At 41.9% G+C, this 16,691-nt stretch overlaps 1 protein-coding gene across 1 annotated transcript in view; it reads left to right on the top strand.

Moving 5' to 3' along the window:
* The window catches only part of LOC142213375 (embryonic protein UVS.2-like), a 49,952-nt gene extending 40,018 nt beyond the window's left edge, over nucleotides 1-9,934 (top strand). The window contains exons 17-19 of the mRNA XM_075281692.1: nucleotides 1,471-1,592; nucleotides 3,781-3,883; nucleotides 9,885-9,934. Coding sequence (XP_075137793.1) covers nucleotides 1,471-1,592; nucleotides 3,781-3,883; nucleotides 9,885-9,934 — 275 coding nt within the window. The remainder of the gene's footprint in view (nucleotides 1-1,470; nucleotides 1,593-3,780; nucleotides 3,884-9,884) is intronic.
* Nucleotides 9,935-16,691: the final 6,757 nt, after the last annotated feature.

Raw genomic sequence — 16,691 nt, 5'->3', positions numbered from 1 at the left:
GGACCATTCCTCCTGACAAAACAATTCAAGTTCAGTTAAGTTTGATGGACGCCGAGCATGGACAGCCCGCTCTCAAATCATCCCACAGATGTTCAATGATATTCAGGTCTGGTGACTGGGGTGGCCATTCTAGAACATTGTAATTGTTCCTCTGCATGAATGGCTGAGTCGATTTGGAGCGGTGTTTTGGATCATTGTCTTGCTGAAATATCCATCCCCGGCGTAACTTCAGCTTCGTCACTGATTCTTGAACATTATTCTCAAGAATCTGCTGATACTGAGTGGAATCCATGCGACCCTCAACTTTAACAAGATTCCCGATGCCGGCATTGGCCACACAGCCCCAAAGCATGATGGAACCTCCACCAAATTTTACAGTGGGTAGCAAGTGTTTTTCTTGGAATGCTGTTTTTTTTTGGACGCCATGCATAACGCCTTTTTGTATGACCAAACAACTCAATCTTTGTTTCATCAGTCCACAGGACCTTCTTCCAAAATGAAGCTAGCTTGTCCAAATGTGCTTTTGCATACCTCAGGCGACTCGATTTGTGGCATGCTTGCAGAAACGGCTTCTTTCTCATCATTCTCCCATACAGCTTCTCCTTGTGCAAAGTGCGCTGTATAGTTGACCGATGCACAGTGACACCATCTGCAGCAAGATGATGCTGCAGCTCTTTGGAGGTGGTCTGTGGATTGTCCTTGACTCTTCTCACCATTCTTCTTCTCTGCCTTTCTGATATTTTTCTTGGCCTGCCACTTCTGGGCTTAACAAGAACTGTCCCTGTGGTCTTCCATTTCCTTACTATGTTCCTCACAGTGGAAACTGACAGGTTAAATCTCTGACACAACTTTTTGTATCCTTCCCCTGAACAACTATGTTGAACAATCTTTGTTTTCAGATCATTTGAGAGCGGGCTGTCCATGCTCGGCGGCCATCAAACTTAACTGAACTTGAATTGTTTTGTAAAGAGGAATGGTCCAAAATCCCTTCATCCAGGATCCAGGAACTGATTAAAAGCTACAGGAAGCGACTAGAGGCAAAAGGAGGATCTACTAAATATTAATGTCACTTTTCTGTTGAGGTGCCCAGAGTTTTGCACTGGTCAAATTTTGGTTTAATGCATATTGCACATTTTCTGTTAGTACAATAAACCTCATTTCAATCCTGAAATATTACTGTGTCCATCAGTTATTAGATATATCAAACTGAAATGGCTGTTGCAAACACCCAAATATTTAGAACTAAAAATGATTAAAATTAATAGGGGGGCACAAACTTTTTCATAGGACTGTAGATAGATAGATAGATAGATAGATAGATAGATAGATAGATAGATAGATAGATAGATAGAATGGTTGGTCCATGATGTAATTTACCTCAGACATCTGCAATGATTTTGTACATAACTATAATAAAACTCTAGAATTTAATTCCATTTACATTGCATAATCTCCATTGTATCATTTTAGTGCAATGTGGAGGAACTTTTATGGCTGCAACAAGTACAATCACATCTCCAGGTTACGATGCAGGGTTCTACCCACCCAACCTGAACTGTGAATTTAATATTTATGCACCTCCGGGCTACAAGGTGAGTTACTTGATCCCATGTTAATATATATCACAGAATCATCATACCATAGACAGCAAAACCCTCTGCAACATGACCACCTAAAATTGCAGTATAAAGTGGTTTTCTAAGGAAAATGATCTTCTCAAAGAAGGCAACCAGTATTCATTATACGATCATTGACAAAATAATGCAGATGTACGGGAACTCAGTCAGCACTACATTAAAAAAGACATGAATCTGTAATGCAAATCACTGCATGGGCTCAGGAATACTTCTAGAAAGTTGCTGAGACTGGCATCCTATCTGGTCCTATCAATGCTTGATTGGTGATAAATCCGGTGACCAAGCTGGCCAAGAAAGTGCTGCAATGGCGGAGACATTCCTGGAAAACCCTTGTTCTGTGTGGGTGAGTTGGAAGCCCTGCCATGAGAGGCACACATTACTTAGTTGTTAGTGTCCCTCATGTCAGTAGATTTGGCCGGCTGTCATATGATAGTTCCCCAAATCATCAAGCCAAAAATTGGGGCAGCACTCTACAACAAAGGCCGGATTGAAGTAATCACTCGGAGGCCTCCATTCTCAAACCCAACTGTCATTGGATTAAAACAGAACCTGGGTTCATTATTAAAATCTATATGGTTCTACTCTGAAGAGGTCCAGATTTTTTTGCCCACAATACCACTGCAAAAGGAAACAATGTTGGTTGTCAATGGCAAGACATGTATTAGCATCCTAACACCAAATTTCCTTCTGGAAATGATTTTGTGAAGTGATCAGAATGTTTAATGGGCCCCCTTAGCCTCCAGGGCCTAGTAGCATTTCCTGTAGCTATGACCTTGGTGCCATCCATGTCTGGATGGTGGACAAGGAAACTTTGGGCACTACTTCTGTTTGTCAACGGATCAAACAACTTGGGGCCTGTCTGGAGCCGGTGTACCCTCACATAACTAGTGTTCCCAAAACCTCCTAAGCGCTAGGTTAGATGGTGCTAGATAGCTGGCAATGTGTTCAAACAACCATCCTGCGTTTCAGATTCCAATGATACACCTCTCCTTTCAAAGACTGTGAACTGAAAAAAATGTCTCCGAGTGTGCTGTAGGGTCATGGCTATCAGTCAACGATCTCTCACCAAGAGGTACACAACCCAAAAGTAGCCTCTGAGAGCCTTTTTTAAAGTTTTTTTTTGTCAATTAGTATAGATGATTAGAGATGAGTGAGTACTACTCGATCGAGTAGGTATTCGATCGAATACTACGGTATTCGAAATACTCGTGTATACCACTCGCTATTCGAATGTACAAGTTCGATGCAGAACCAGCATTGATTGGCCGAATGCTATACAGTCGGCCAATCAATGCTGGTTCTTCTCCTACCTTTAGAAGTCTTCTCCGTGTAGCTTCCCCGCGGCATCTTCCAGTTCTTCATTCACTCTGCCAGGCATCAGGCCTGGGCAGAGCCGACTGCGCATGTCCACTTGTAGTGCGGGCATGCGCAGTCGGCTCTGCCTAGGCCTGATGCCTGGCAGAGTGAATTCAGAGCCGGAAGATGCCGCGGGGACGCTGCAAGGAAAAGACTGTTCAGAGGATCCAGCCCGACCCTCATTCGTGGACTTGGTAAGTATAATTTGATCGAACGTTGCCTACCCCTGAAACGAGCATTTTCCCCCCATAGACTATAATAGGGTTCGATATTCAATTTGAGTAGTCGAATATTAAGGGGCTACTCGAAACGAATATCGAATCTCGAACATTTTACTGTTCTCTCATCTCTATATATGATGGAACTGAAAATCTACCACAGGAAATTTGGTATGGATAAGTCGGTGGCCATCTCCAAGAAGTTATATTTTGGGCAAGGTTCTCTGTATCTAAATTCAATTTTTCACCATTCTAATATTTTATTGTGCACCCCACTCTCTCGTTTTCATAGATAACACTAAATGGAAGCTACGATATACAATCAAGTCAATTTTGCTATGCCGATCGGCTGACTATTTATGGCAGTGGAGTGGTGGGAACACCCAGATATATATATTGTGGCGCAAACACATTTTCCATTCGCTCAACTGGTAACCGAATAATGATGACGTTCCAGTCTAATGTATACGGAGAACAAAGAGGATTCAACATGACGTACAGTATCTGTGAGTACAATTTTCTTGCTTTGCTTTTGTTAATAATCACATTATATAATTTTAATATTAAAGGCAGATTATTGTTTCAACCATTTACTTGGTATCATTTTGTATAGATTAGATGGATTGTTAGGCTATCGGGGTAGGATTGGCGACGATCCCACAACTAGCAGAAGTAAGCAGTGCCACCTTCACTGCAGTATTACTAGACACAGTTATACACCTACAGTAGTGACCCCTTATGGGTCACTACAAACTGTAGCGAAGGAGATAAAAAATTCCAAAAAGCACCCCTTCCCCTTTGTTTCATTGATCAGTGGGCATCCCATTGTTAGGGCTACCACCAGACATACAGTACTGTACAGTACCGGTTTATCCCATGGATAGGCAGATTTGCCCCTAAGATGCTGAAATTCATGGCAATCACTGCATCTGGATGGTTTGGTGGGGTGCCCCCTTTTTTAAAGGGATCCTATCATTAAAACACAATTTTTTTTCTGCCTACCATGTAGGAATAGCCTTCTCCTACCTTTAGATGTCTTCTCTGTGCCGCCGTTCCGTAGAAATCACGGTTTTCATCGGTATGCAAATGAGTTCTCTCGCAGCACTGGGGGCGGACCCTAGCACTCAAACAGCACTAGGGGCATCCCCAGTGCTGTGAGAGAACTCTTTAGTGACGCCTCCATCTTCTTCAGGAACGTCCTCTTCACAAGTCTTCTTCTGGCACAGGCAGTCAAACTTGTAGGCCTTGGGCAGAGCCGACTGCGCATGCCCACAGGCCACAAGAAAATGGCCGCTTACTTACTGTGTAAGTGACCATTTTTCTTGTGGCCGTGGGCATGCTCAATCGGCTCCACAAGTTTGACCGATTCATGAAGAAGATGGAGGTGTCGCTGGAGAGTTCTCTCGCAGCATTGGGGATGCCCCAGTGCTGTTTGTACAGATTCCCTTGTGGGACAATTAAAAAGACAAAAAAGATATGGACTTCATAATGCAGTGCCCCCAAGAAATTGTTTATTTTTGCACAATGACATTTTCTTTACTAATAGTGGTAAAAAATAATAAAACCGTAGTGATCCACCAGAAAATGCTGCCGTGTCATTTTTTTTTAATACGGAGTGAACACCATAAAACCAAAACACAAAAATAATGACAGAATTTTAGATTTTTTAATATGCGGGTTACTCAAAAAATCAATGAAAGCTAATCAAAACCTTACATGTAGAAGACAGAGATGGAAAATATGAAAAAAGTCCCCATTAGCGGTGTTCCCGGTGTGGTCACAGGATCATCATGTATACCAGACAAAGCCATCTGTGCTGCCCAATCTTCAGGAGTGCCATCTTCTCCTTTTCTTACTGTTCTCCTCTCTGCAGTCTCCGCCCCTCTCCTGTGTGCACTCTGCCAGTTTGTAGTGCAAGTGAGTGATCAATCTCTCCAACGTATTGCCAAGTTAAAGGGAGAGTGTACAGATATCTGCCCAGCCACTGTCTGAAGGATTTTGATTGACCATGCTAAGATCCAGATAGCAACCGTGCAGGTGTCCTTACACTCTCCTTGTATAGCAGCAATACATAGAGAGCATAGATCACTCGTGAGTAGAAATGAGCAAATTTTTCAAAAAATCAATTTGGCGGTTTCGCCGAATTTTACGATGCTATTCAATTCGATCTGAATTCATTTGCGGTGAATCACGTTAACCCCTTTCCGACATCCGCACTAATAGTACGGTGCTTCTGGAAAGGTCTTCCTGCAAACCATGCGGAAGCATGGTGCGCACCCTGCTTTGTGGGTGTCACCCATATGTAACGGCTGACACTGTCCTCTAACACCCCTGGTCAGAGCTGAGCTCTGATCGCGGGTGCTAACCCCTGAGATGCCGCAGTCAAAAATGACCGTGACATCTTGTTGGTTTTATTATATGTTGGGTTCCTGATCGGCCCCATCACAACATTTTTGGAGGGTGCTGTCATGATTAAAAATAAAGAATACGGATACACACCTGTCCTGGGCTCAGAATCCACTCCAGAGCTCTTCTGGACAGTGACTGAGGCTTACTCCCCATACATCACCGCTGGGGCCTGTGATTGGGCCTCTACGGTCACATGAGGTGCGATGATGTTATTACTTCGGAATGCTCCACATGACCACTGGGGCACAATCACAGACCCCAGCAGTGAGGCCTAGGCAGCAGACCTCAGTCACCGGCTGGAAGAGCTTTGGAGTCAATGCTGACTCCAGGACAGGTTAGTATCAGTATTTTTTGTTATTTTTAATCACAACGGCACCCCTCAATCTTGCCACGGAGGGTGACATGGGGTCATGTAGGGGACATGGGGGGGACATGTAGCATGTAGCACGTAGCATGTAGCATGTAGCACCCCCTTGGATGCCACAGTCAAAATCCTCAATTGGAGCTGTGTGCTTTGTTACCACAAAATGTGAGGAAATCCGAATTCGATGCGAATATGAGCACATGAGCACTACATATTGGCACTGTCACACACTGCCCACAAGAGAGGACTGATGTTCCTAATATATGATGTCACAAGATTTGAGTAGGGTGATCATATTACAAAAAAATGCATTGGCCTAGCTGACTAAAACATTGTTGTAGCAATCTCAAAAGGTATGAGTCCTGGACAACCCCTTTAACTCTATTTTATTACAAGTTATTAATATCTCATAATGTATTACTCATGGAGGTAAAAAATAGGTCAATTACGGTAGATATCAGCCATATAGACATTGCATGGATACCATATGCAAAATTGTTTACAAAATTCTTGGAATTTCAATCTACAATAATTTGGATTATTCATTCATTCATTCATTCATTCATTCATTCATTCATGTATTTATTTATTTATTTATTTTTAAGCCAAGTAATAACTTGAAGAAGAAAACTGAAGAAATCCCTCTATGGAAAATGGCTATGACTAGATGACTTCCCTCTTCACTTCATTTGACTCTTTCAAATTTGCAGAACACGAGAATTTAATAACCATTTTTAATACTTTGTATCATTTTGCAACATTTTCGAACCTAGAAATCAATTTTTAAAAACATTTTTAATTTTGACTATTTAAATCGAATGTATTCCTCAATAAACCCGATGCTTTGTCTATTGTGAATTTAGTTTTTTTGTTAATGTAGATTGTGAGCCCCATATAGGGATCACAATGTAAATTTTTTTCCTATCAATATGTCTTTGTAGAATGGGAAATCCACGCAAACATGGGAAGAACATACAAACTCCTTGCAGATTTTGTTCCTGGTGGAATTCGAATCCAGGACTCCAGTGCTGCAAGGCTGCAGTGCTAACTAGAGATGAGCGAGTAGTATTCGATCGAGTAGGTATTCGATCGAATACTACGGTATCCAAAATACTAGTAGTCGTCGTCTCTGCCCAGGCCCGATGCCTGGCAGAATGAATTCATTGCCGGATGAATCCAGCCCGACCCTCACTTGTGGACTTGGTAAGTATAATTTGATTGAATGTTGCCTACCCCTGAAACGAGCATTTTTCCCCCATAGAGTATAATAGGATTCGACATTCGATTCGAGTAGTCGAACATTGAGGGGCTACTCGAAACGAATATCGAATATCGAGTATTTAACTACTCGCTCATCTCCAGTGCTAACCACTGAGCCATCGTGTTGCCCCCACTATTGTACATTTAGTGTCATTATTGAACTGTATGATCATAAACAAGATTATTGATTTATTTCTTAACACTTTAACCCCTTCTCTCCGATGGCATTTTTCAATTTTCAAATTTTGTTTTTGACTCCCTGCATTCCATACTACAGAACTTTGTTATTTTTCTATTTACAAATACAAATGAGGGCTTTGTTTTTACAGTGTTCACTGTGCAACCAAAATGACATGTCACATGTATTCTATGGATTGGTATGATTCTGGGGACACCAAATTTCTATATATTTTTTTTATGTTTTAACGCCTTAATTTTTTTTTAATGTTTTCAAAAATAAAAATGTCTGATGTTTTGATTGTTTTTTATTCAAATTTTTTATGGGAGGCAAAATGGTTAAAAAAAAATCTGGTTTGGCTCTCTTGATGTTTTTTCCTACTTTGGCATTCAGTGTCTGGGAAAAATATTTTTGTATGTTTGTAGACCGGGTGTTTTTGTGGGGGGGGGTTTTCGTTGTTGATTTACTTTTATTGCAAATCTAGGGAAAGATTGTAATTAGGAAGCCAGTGCCTCAAGTATGCACACCAATAGAGGGCGCTGACTGAGAATGTACAAGTCTATCTTCCATGATGTAATTAGGAAGACAAAGTCTCAGTCAAGCACAACCTATAGAGGGCGCTCCCTTTAACATCATGCCGACCTTCTCAGAGGCCTTTGTTTGCAATGATGTTGGGATTTAACCAGATACAGTCTCTCAGCCAAGGACAGCTGTTTCGATGTATTTGCATCTCGTTAGCTTGGCGCAGAGAGGACTGATCCGGCAGAGGTGAGAGGCTTAGGCAGGGTTGAGGTTTGTCATAGACCACATAACTAGTGATATCAAAGTGACTGCAAAAGATGTGTCTATGGGTATATCAGATAGAAGAGGGTGGTAAAAAACAGCCTTCTAGAAAAAAAACACTGAATTGTCAATTTTTTTACGCTTTTTAGCATTAAAAAATATGGTCTAAAAATGTATTGCAAGGACCTTTACAACAATTATCCCTTTTTGGGAAGTAGGGAAAGGTTTGATGTATGGAAAGTGAAGGCTGTCTCGGGGTATGAAACAATAGTAACAGCATTGAAGTAAAGTATGGAATGGAATAGACAAGGCAGGAGATGATGTCTTGGTGTTTGGTGGTGGTGGCAGCAGTGGCAGGACTATATGGAAAAGGACTGATAAAGGCAGGAAATGATGTCTTGGTGTTTGGTGGTGGTGGCAGGACAATATGGATAAGGACTGATAAGGCAGGAGATGATGTCTTGGCGTTTGGTGATGGCAGCAGTGGCAGGACTATATGGAAAAGGACTGATAAAGGCATGAGATGATGTCTTGGTGTTTGGTGGTGGTGGCATGACAACATGGATAAGGAGTGATAAGGCAGGAAATGATGTCTTGGTGTTTGGTGGTGGTGGTGGCAGTGGCAGAACAATATGGAAAAGGACTGATAAGGCTAGAGATTAGATATTGAGTGAACAGTAAAATGTTTGAGGTTCGATATTTGTTTCGAGTAGCTCCTCAATATTCGACTACTCAAATTGAATATCGAATCCTATTATACTCTGTGGGGGGAAATGCTCATTTCAGGGGTAGGCAACATTTGATCAAATTATACTTACCAAGTCCACGAGTGAGGTTCGGGCTGGATCCTCCGAGAAGTCTCTTCCGTGCAGCGTCCCCGCGGCATCTTCCGGCTCTGAATTCACTCTGCCAAGCATCTTGCATGGGCAGAGCCGACTGCGCATGCCCACACTACAAGCGGACATGTGCAGTTGGCTTTGCCCAGGCCTGATGCCTGGCAGAGTGAATTCAGAGCCGGAAGAAGCCGCGGGGAAGCTGCATGGAGAAGACTTCTAAAGGTAGGAGAAGAACCAGCGTTGATTGGCCGACTGTATAGCATTCGGCCAATCAATGCTGGTTCTGCATCAAACTTTTCCATTTGAATAGCGAGTGGTACTCGATCAAGTACGAGTATTTTGAATACCATAGTATTCGATCGAATACTACTCGCTCATCTCTACTAGAGATTATGTCCCTCGGAATGAAATACAATGGACAGGTAGACAGTGGTGGTGGCATCACTGAGCCAGTGATAAAAAGCGAGCACCACCCCAATGTCAGCAAAATCAGATGTAATTTTGTGGGTGTGTAAAATTCCCTTTGGATCGATGTCTGATTCATTTTCACAAATTTAAGATTTTCTCCAATTTTGGACAACAATGTCATACTCTTCAGTAGTGATTACTTGTAATACACCAATCGTGATTAACATTCAGAAGCAGAAACAGATTCCTTTATTTTGCTTTTACTGTGAGGTTCTAGACTCTCCAATAGTCATCCCTTTGCTTGATGCTAATGATATACTTGTAAAACAATAAAGCAATTATCTCACCAGTATGTCTAAAGACTAGAACCAGATTTGTATTCAAAGAGTTTTTGATATCTGTGTGACTACCTACTACTACTTTACTCTATTGAAGAAGCCTTACTGAAAACTGAAGATGGAGCTGACGAGGAGAACAAGGACTAGGAGAAGTGGACAGTTGGCTCAAGTCTAGATCATTATGAACTGATTCATTCATTTTTACATGGGACAATACACCTCAGCTGCAAAACTACACAATAGTGGTCTAGTGGGCAAAAACCACCTGAGAGGTTGCCTTTAAGAAGTTAAACTACATATGTACAGTATTTGTCCCTTGAAATAGAATTTGGTTAGAAATTCAATGTTGCAACATGCTAGCAAAACCCTTAACAGGCTGCAACTCACAAAGCAACCACTTTGACACATATAGCATATTATCTCGTGAATGATAGCGTTGTTTCGAAAAGATGACACATATCTGGAGATGTCTAACCAAAATCAAAGGTAATAACGAACAAATCTGTAGCTCGAAGTAATGTTATAAAACGGAAAAATAAACATTATCTGACAAAGTTTCTACCACTTCAACATCAAATGTCCGAGGTCTCTAACCAGTTTTTGTTAAAATATCAGGACCGATGACCGGGCATAGTACCATGTGACTGATACCACAAACCACTGGTTCCAGTGGTGAAGCTAGTATAGATAACATGTAACCGTAACCGATGAGTCCAGTGGACATTTTTTTCTGCAATAAAATCAATGATAAATCTCTGCTATTGTGTTGTTTAAAGATACATGTTTTTGAATATTTTATGAATATTTTATGAATATTTTTCTAAATTTTTCTACATTTTTGTAGGTCGAATATATAGTTTTCAAATTACAGTACAAACTATACGGTCACTATAAACCCTGTATACAATGAATCCACAGCTCATGTTATATCTTTTGTACTTCCAGTATACATGTACATGTCATACACTATGTGATTTATGTTTCTTCAGATAAATCTTACTAATCCGTCCTTTATGCTATGATTAATTTCTACAATATTTCTTGACAAACCTTCAACCTGAGTCAAAGTAATGGAAATGGAAATGCAAACGACCAGCCATGTAACGAGATCTTGGCTTCACAATGTTTTGCAAATTATTGGATTACATGGCGTTGGAAAATATTGCAAATGTTTCTGAACATTTAGGAGATTGAGGAGATGCAAAACTAAATCTGACTTGTCTACTTGAAAGCTTTTGTTCTTCTCCCAGAATTTCTTTCATAATACATTTCTTAAGAATTTTGGCGCCTTTCTGTGAAATCCTGCATTTCATTATTATTTCCCTTTCTTCTCTATTGAGCTCTCTTCACTGCTCAAAAGTTGCTTAAAACTTAAGTCACACTTGAAGGAGTTGTTCAGGGACACAAGAAGCTTGAATATGTCTCTTATACTACATAAATGTATAAAAGAGAGGTGGAGAACAAAGAGGAAGATGCTGGGACTAGTGACAAGACAATACATAGGACATTACACGTAGACTACATTGGGGTCCATGTGGTTTCCGTTCAGTTTCCGCAAGAAACATGCGGAGAGAAAAGTCCTGCAAACAGCGCTTTTCTCTCTGCATGTTTTGTGCAGAAAACACACAAACCCCATTATAGTCTATGGGGTCCGCGGGTTTCCTTAGGTAACCACTTTTTTTTGAATATAGGTTTTCATTTGGGGGTCCCCAAGCGGACTCCCTGAATGGAAACTTGAACACAGATGTGAACTCGGCCTTACTGTCACTTTGACATATTCAACTATGTGTTAGGATTGGGTCCCGCAGGTTGCTATCATAGCGCACAGCACCACCTGCATGTCAGTCTAACCATCCAGCTTTCACCATACTGAGCATGCTCAGACGTATTGGAGCTGCTCACAAGCTAAGTGCCATTTCTCCCCTACTGAGCATGAGTGGTGAGGTCATCACCACCGCCCCTATTGGGAGGGGACTTCCCCTTAAATAGTGTGAGCCGACGCCCGCCAGGTGCTCACACTTTGACTAATATCTCCTCTAAGTCCACGGAGTGAATGACAGTAGTTTGCAGGGATAGGCTCCAGTACTCAGGCAGGTTTCAGACTAAGCTTCTGTGTGGGGTTCCCCTGCTTCTCCTGGGTGCTGTTAGGTAGGACCTGTAAACCCTGAACTGTTAGAGCTACACCAGGGCTAGGAGCGGTAGATGCCATTCCAGCTTGTAGATCTGTGGCAGGTACGGTCTCTGAGATAGCCTATGTGTACTGTCTGACTTCATGTATGGCTCCTAGCTGTGTGCGGGAGCATGGGTGTTTGATTGCTCCAAACTGTGTGCGGGAGCATGGGTGTGTGATGTCTCCAAGCTGTGTGCAGGACCATGCAAACTCCCCTGGTAACTCCAAGCTGTGTGCAGGAGAATGTTCTAAACTTCCGTGGTGGCCCCTAGCTGTCGCAGGGGTAACTGTGTGTGTTTGCTGGCCTGGGGTGAGTGTTAACCCTTGGCAGCTGTGTGTGTTTTACTTGTACTAGTGCACCTGGCCAGTGAGCTAAACTGGCAGGGTTTTAGTTGCACCTTGTTCACATGGAGTGTCGCACTGTACACACTGTTCACATTGAGTTCAGGCTGCAGTGTCTTTGCAGCTGTTCACATTAAGTACTGCGCTGCAGTGTCTTTGCAGTAGTTCACATTGAGTTCAGACATACAGCCGCCCACCATTGGGCCTGTGGGCCTCGCTGTAGTGTTCTACAGACTAGAGGTTCGCTGTAGTGTTCTACAGACTAGCGGTTCTGTCATGACATACTGTTGCCCACTAGGCCTGTGGACCTCACTGTAGTGTTCTACAGCTAAGAGTTTCTGTAGTTTAAAAAAAATATTTATATATATAAATACACAGAACCATAACACTATGTTTGCCTTGGAGAGCTAGAAATGGGTTAGATAGGAGGGCTCTCGTGTGACATCTGCTGAAAAAAATCTACACACTCAGGGGCGTAACTACCGGGGTAGCAGTGGTAGCAGCTGCCACAGGGCCCGGGACATGAGGGGGCCTGGTGACAGGCACTACCACAAAAACTATTATTATACTCAGGGGTCTTTTTAGACCCCCGAGTATAATGATTGGAGGCCCAGGAGAGGTAAGGGAACATTAAAAAAAAAACAGCGTTACTTACCTCCCCGGGCTTTGAGTTCTGCACGGGCTCTGGGTTCTGCACAGGCTTTGGGCCTACTTCAGCGACGTCCCTGACATCACATGACCAGGCCTTCATCCTTATGTATCGTAACGCAGGCCCCCAGGTCACGTGACATACCGGATGTCATTGAAGACTGGCTTCCATCAGCAGGAAGCTGTCACAGTTTACAGGGAAGCAGGTAACCCTGTACAGGGATGCAGCAAGATTTTAAGGAAACAGGATAGGGAAAACTGTCCCTACTAGAGATGAGCGAGTAGTGTTCGATCGAGTAGGTGTTCGATTGAATACTACGGTATTCGAAATACTCGTACTCGATCGAACACTACCAGCTGTTCGAAGTTTAAGGTTCGATGCAGAACCAGCATTGATTGGCAGAATGCTATACATTCTGCCAATCAACGCTGGTTCTTCTCTTACCTTTAGAAGTCTTCTCCATGCAGCATCCCCGCGGCGTCTTCCGGCTGGAATTCACTCTGCCTAGGCATCCGGCCTAGGCAGAGCTGACCGTGCATGCGCAATCGGCTCTACCTAGGCCCCGATGCCTAGGCAGAGTGAATTCCAGCCGGAAGAAGACGCGGAGACGCTGTGCCGGGAGAAGACTTCAAGGAGAATCCAGCCCGACCGTCACTCGTGGACTTGGTAAGTATAATTTTATCGAATGTTGCCTACCCCTGAAACGAGCATTTCCCCCCATAGACTATAATGGGGTTTGAAATCCGTTCGAACAGTCAAACAGTCTGCGGCTGTTCGAATCGGATTTCGATCCTCGGACATTTTAGTGTTCGCTCATCTCTAGTCCCTACACTACGGCAGCTTGCTAATCCCTGCCTGCAGGTGTTGGTCAGCTTACCTGGAATAGCCCCGGCCCTCGACATCGGTCGTTGGGGTCCCATGTCAAAAGTTTGCCATGGGGCCCCGGCATTCTTACTTATGCCACTGGTCACACTTCCAGTTTTCCATGTCATGTGAATGTAGACTAAGTCTGGTATATAAAATATAAGAATTCATAAATCTCCCCTCCATTTGCAATAAGAAAAGGATCATCAGTTCAGCACGTTGTTTGCTAAAATTGAAGGATGCAAATTTGCAAGAAGAGAACAAATTCAAATTTTTTCGGATGACATCCGGCACTATTTCCATGAACATATCAGTTTCTGCTCATTGTAAAACATATACAGTGTGCATATTGTGCCCAGTTAAATATAACAGAGAAAGCATCTAGTACTAGGTCACAAACAAGACATACGAGGCCACCGAAGCAAAATGCTGCCAGTCACAAAAATTTTCATGGTCTTCCTTGATGTTTCCACGTCACTGGTTTCTCTCTTGGCGCACATGTTCATCCTTTCGGTGAATGCGATGGATACAGCCAAGTCAAGAAGACTTCATTTAGGAGATTGGCTAATTTGTAACATCTCCGTAGTCAATATTTTCACTAATATTCTGAATATTTGTGAAGATTTTCTTCTAACACTAGGACTGACAACCATATCTGTAGAAGTTGCCAATAAATGTTTTTTGGTTTTATACCTGACTCTCAGTTCCAGCTATTTCTGGTTTCTAACCTGGCTTTGTTTTTACTTCTGTCTCACAATTGTGAAGATCAACCAAAGATTTTACATTTACCTACAGAAAATGTTTCCAAAAATTGTCTCATGCCTTATTGTTTTAACTGTCCTGGAGTCGTTTCTGTCCAGTTTTTTTTCAATGTGGATCAATTCACAAGCCTTCTTCTCTAATGGCACCTTTACGGAATATGAACATACAAAGGCAGTGGTGATGTACGGAAGGTTTACTCCGCACATTGAGTTATACAGCGCAACATTTTCTGTCTCATTTATCATTTTTTATATCTCAGCTTTGAGCATAATATTCTTCCTTTATAAACACATGAAGACGATAATGGACAATACTGAAGGACTTAGGCACGTTCCCAATGTCCAAGCTCATGTTCGGGCTATTAGGACCATTCTTTTTCTGTTGGCGATTAATATCCTAAACCTTGTTTCTGGAGTCTACTGGTTCACTTTAAATTTAACCAACGTGTACCTGTATGTCGCAACTGTATGCGCGATCATCAGTAACATATTCTTGCCATTCATCCTTATAAAAGGAAACAGTAAGCTGAATAAGGTGTTTCAAGAATGGACCCAAAACTGTTTTTCTTCTGGATGAAGAGACAATTCTACATTTTATAACTGGTACATATTGTATTTTCATAGCAACAGTTATACAAATGATATGCGAACCTTCCAAACTATTTTAGAACATATATATATATATATATATATATATTTATTCAGCCTGAGACTTCGTCGGCGTGCAGTTGCCGTCAATGATCTGCCTGCGCCGGCATTTCGGCAGCTCTTAAGCTGGCCTGCCGCTGAACTTGTTCCATGCCTGTGATTGTTTCGGCATCTCAACAGTTCGCTGGCACGCCATATAAAGGACGTGTTGTTGGCTTTGATGATCCACCTGCTGGGCGTTTTGGCAACTCTCAAGTTGGCCTGCCGCTGAACTTGTTTCTTGTGCCATGCCTGTGATTGTTTCGGCATCTCAGCAGCTCGCTGGGACGCCATATAATGAGCGTGTTGCTGGAATCAATGAACCACCCGCTCTAAGAGCCACTTGATGCCTAGCTTGCTCAATCTTCCTCAGCTCCGCTTCAGGAGACGTGTGTTGACATCTGGCTAGGTCTCGTTTTTTGAGAATTTTGCGATAAATTGCGATAAATTCGATTTTTTTTGTTTTCCCGGCATGTTTAAAATTGGGAAACTGTCATCTTGGATTAATTCCTCGAATCTCATGATCTGATTGACTTTGTCTACCCAGAATTGTGTGGTAGGTGTAATGGTTTGCAGCCAGAACAATGGGATTACAGCCTTGGCTACTTCATCAAGATGGGTGACTAAATTTGACTTGGAATGATGGAATATAGTTTTCAAATTAATGTACAAACTATAAATTCTGTATACAATGAATCCACTGCTCATATTATGTCTTTTGTACTTCTAATATAAATGTATATACGCTGTGTGATTTATATTCAAATCAATCTTTCTACTCAATATTTTATGCTATGATCAATTTCTACAATATTTCTTGACAAACCTTCATCCTGAGTCAAAGTAATGGAAATGGAAATGCAAACGACCAGCCGTGTAATGAGATCATGGCTTCACAATATTTAGCAAAATATTGGATTACACGACCTTGGAAAATATTGCAAATGTATCTGAACATTAGAACTATCGAGGAGATGCAAAACTAAATCTGACTTATCTACTTGAAAGCTTTTGTTCTCCTCCCAGCATTTCTTTCATAATACATTTCTTAATATACTTTGTTAATAAATTTTGGCTCCTTTCTGTGAAATCCTGCATTTCATTATTGTTTCCCTTGCTTCTCTATTGAGCTCTGTTCACTGCTCAAAAGTTGTTTAAAACTTAAGTCACACTTGAAGGAGTTGTTCAGGGACACAAGAAGCTTGACTATTTCTCTTATACTACATACATTTATAAAACAGAGGTGGAGGACGAAGAGGAAGATGCTGGGCTGAGTGGCAAGATAATACATACTGTGTTCATTGTGATCAAATTTGTCTAATAAATGGGTGAAATGACTGTATAACACCCCAGTGGACAATGCTTATGTTATTTTGCACTATTCTGTTTGTGCCCTGTTTTTTATTGTATATGCCAATGTGTATATACTGT

Source organism: Leptodactylus fuscus, chromosome 7, assembly GCF_031893055.1.
Source record: "Leptodactylus fuscus isolate aLepFus1 chromosome 7, aLepFus1.hap2, whole genome shotgun sequence".
NCBI lineage: Eukaryota > Metazoa > Chordata > Amphibia > Anura > Leptodactylidae > Leptodactylus > Leptodactylus fuscus.
Note: the sequence above shows the minus strand (reverse complement) of the source record. Positions and strands in the feature narration are given on the sequence as shown.